General features: G+C 42.5%; 1 protein-coding gene across 1 annotated transcript; it reads right to left on the bottom strand.

Annotated features, from left to right (window-relative positions):
* Nucleotides 1-2,035: 2,035 nt before the first annotated feature.
* Nucleotides 2,036-2,854, bottom strand: DLX1 (distal-less homeobox 1). Its single transcript, XM_009996309.1, has 3 exons — nucleotides 2,753-2,854; nucleotides 2,459-2,570; nucleotides 2,036-2,301 (listed from the first exon to the last, which is right to left on the bottom strand). The coding sequence occupies exons 1-3, from the start codon at nucleotides 2,852-2,854 to the stop codon at nucleotides 2,036-2,038; spliced, it is 480 nt and encodes a 159-aa protein (XP_009994611.1).
* Between the last annotated feature and the right edge of the window lie 305 nt (nucleotides 2,855-3,159).

Genomic DNA, 3,159 nt, shown 5'->3' with positions numbered 1-3,159 from the left:
GGCCTCCGCGTCCCCCGCCCCGCTGTCCCGCACCGTGCGCTGCCCTGGCCCGGGCCAGGCTCCCGGCCGCGGTACGAGACAGGGAGCACGCGTCTCTCTTTCTCCAAACCATAATTTTACTGTCTCAAAGAAACTTCATAACTTATGTACAAAGATTTGTTTGGTTTTTTTGTTTTGTTTTGTTTTGTTTTCTTTCCTTCCCCAGATACAAAGCAATAAGTTAACATTCTCAATATAAAACTAAACTTTGACATATAGAACACTAAACACAGCCGAGCTCAGTTTATCACATCTTCCGAATTTCACAAGTAAAATGTCAAGATCTCAGTACACAAAGCATCATGTTTTACAGCCACACGAAACAGAACGGAAATAATAATAATAATAATAATAATAAAAAAAAGGCTAAACAGCAAAGAGCTCAGCAGCTGCTGCAATGACACTTCAAAGTACCAAACAATGTGCGTTTATTTCCTTTGTTAAATACGCGAGAAATGCAAATAATTCGGACCATTAATTTCTCCACGCCAACGAAGTATAAAAGTTACTGTAAAAGCTAAAAATCGCATCCTTCTCTTGTGGTGATTTACGGGGGGTCGGGGGGGTGGGGGATGGTGTGTGGGTTTGTTTGAAGTAAACTCTGCGTCCGAGCAGTGCACTCAGCAAGCCGAATTGTCCGTTTGTTTCCAGCACTCTCATAGTGGTAATTTAAGTCAATAAATAACCCCCCTGTCTTCCTCTTTTAACAACAACAAAAAAATATACAGATGAGTAGTGAAAGGTACAGAAAATGTCGAGGGAAAGAAGCTCTGGAAATTGTACAGCTTTCTTCCCCCTCGCAATCGAAGAGACGCTCAGATCGGGGTAGTAAATAAATGACCTACATTTCAACAGACACAGACAGACAGACAGGACACAGAGGGCTTCCCCCCCACAAACATCTTTTTCTGATTGTCCCACAAAGCCGCGGCCGGCGCTCGCTCTGCTCCCAGGCTGTTGTGCGGTGCTCGGGGCCGCTCCGTCATCTGTCAGCGGTGGGAACCGGCCCGCATCACATCTGTGCTCTCCTGCACCGAGCTGCGGTGCAGCGTCCTAATGGCTGGATGGGCAAGAGACCTCCTGTTTGTTTGTTTGCTTAGGTTTCTTTTGTGGTTTTTGCCCTCTCTCTCTTTCTCCCTCTTTTTTTTTTTTTTTTTTTTTTTTAAGTAATACCACAAATAATTTCTATTCTGTTAGAAGAATTAATATTTTAACAAAAAAACCCCAAACACTATCACCAACCAGTCAGATCTACACATTAGAATGAATTTGCAGGGAAAAACTAAAGCAATCAGTGGCCTGATCAGCACTGTACCCAAATGTCTACCATCGACCATTTTCAGCTGCTCCTCACTGTGCCAAGAAATTTTTTTAACCCTAATTTCACAAAAGTATGGTGAGATTATGTTCATTTTTAATTCCTGTGGGCAAAACATAGCAGGTTATGCATTTTTACCTTCTATATACTTGTTATTATTTTTACATCATTTCACAATGCAGTAATGTCACAAAATGTTTTATTACTCTCATTCTAACAAAAGAAGACTTGGAAAATTGTTATTTCATATTGAATGAAAAAAATATTATTTTCCTAGACTCAAGGGGGACTGGGGTTGTGTTTATTGCATTTTTTAAAATTAGTTTGGCATTTCCTTAATAATCAGCTTAATTTTTATAATGTAAAAGTTAATACTAAAATACTAAATGTAAAATTCTATGTTTTAGAAAAAACGTATTTTTCAATACAAATTGAATCTTGAAAATGGCAGTATTTCTTGCACAATAAAAACCTGATATTTTGGTCAACTTTACACTTCCATTTATCAAAGAATGACACAGCAACTAGATGGTACAGTCACTGACTCTCCAAAAATATAAGTTTTATACAACTCCATGTAGAGAGTGCTGGCTGTTTCAGCTCAGCTCCGGGACGGGGCGAGCGTGGCTCCGGGCCCGGTTGCCCAAGGCTGTGACCCGTCTGCATCACGCGTGGAGGCTACCACGCCGGCGCTGGGGACAGGGAGAGGACATGGGAGAGGGGCCGGCTCAGTCGAAGCTGTACCTGGGTCTGGGTGAGTCCCAGAGATGCTGCGAGCTCAGCTCTTTCAGGAAGAGCCAGGTACTGAGTTTGCTGGAACCTCCTGTTCAAAGCTTGTAGCTGCAAACTGGAATAAATAGTCCTGGGTTTGCGGATTTTTTTCCCTTTTCCATTAAAGCGAACTTCCCCTCCTTCTACCACAGTGCTTTTCTCCGATTCGGCCCCTACAAACCACAAACGATGCAGAATAAATAATAATAATAATGATAGCAACGATAGTAATAATAGCAGTAACAGCAACCGCAATAGTAACAATAACAGCAGCAACATCAACAGTAACAATAATGAGGAGGAAGAAAGTGAGGCTCGAGTAACGCTAACAAAGGCTCCGGGAGATGATGGCAGCCCAGGCTTCTTCCAAGAGAAAGTTTGCTATTTTTACAGGCTGCAGTTTAGGTTTAATTACCCTTAATTGCATACATTGTTTATAGCGCTACGCAATAAATAATTACGAAGACTAATACGTGCACATCTGGGTTGATTTCTTTTCCAGCCGGGCATTGTGTGCTCTGTGTACTGCTCCCCTGTGATCCTCAGCCTCTCCTGACTAATATTTAGTAATTTAATTTAATTTTTCCCCCCCAATAAATTATTATTTTTTTTAAATTCAAGCACCCTCCCTTGAGACATTTGCTGGCTGGGCGGCCCAAACTCCATAAAGACAGCCTTCCCTGAGACGGGGCTATTTAGACTCTCTGGCATGGTAGTCATGGTCATTTCTTGTCGCTTGGTCTGTGTGTGTGTTCTCTCTTCAGCTTGCCTTTTTGGGGTCTGTTGTGTTTCTCAGGACAGGAAAGAACCCAATTTAAGCGGAACAGGGGTTTTCACTTTCCATTCATAAGAAAATGGAGTTTGTCTCTTTGAAAAGTCTAAGCATGATGCTGTAGATCTACACAAACTCGCCTAAAAGCTTTGACTCAGCCAAGTCTATGAATATTCATGAGCTGGCGGAGCTGATTGGTCCGTCGTCTTGCATAATCGCTTTGGATTGGTCCGAGGCGCTCGAGGCTCGCCCGGACCCG

This window comes from Chaetura pelagica, unplaced genomic scaffold (assembly GCF_000747805.2).
Source record: "Chaetura pelagica isolate M959 unplaced genomic scaffold, ChaPel_1.0 scaffold3, whole genome shotgun sequence".
NCBI classification, from domain to species: Eukaryota; Metazoa; Chordata; class Aves; order Apodiformes; family Apodidae; genus Chaetura; species Chaetura pelagica.
This window is presented reverse-complemented; position numbering and strand designations above follow the sequence as displayed.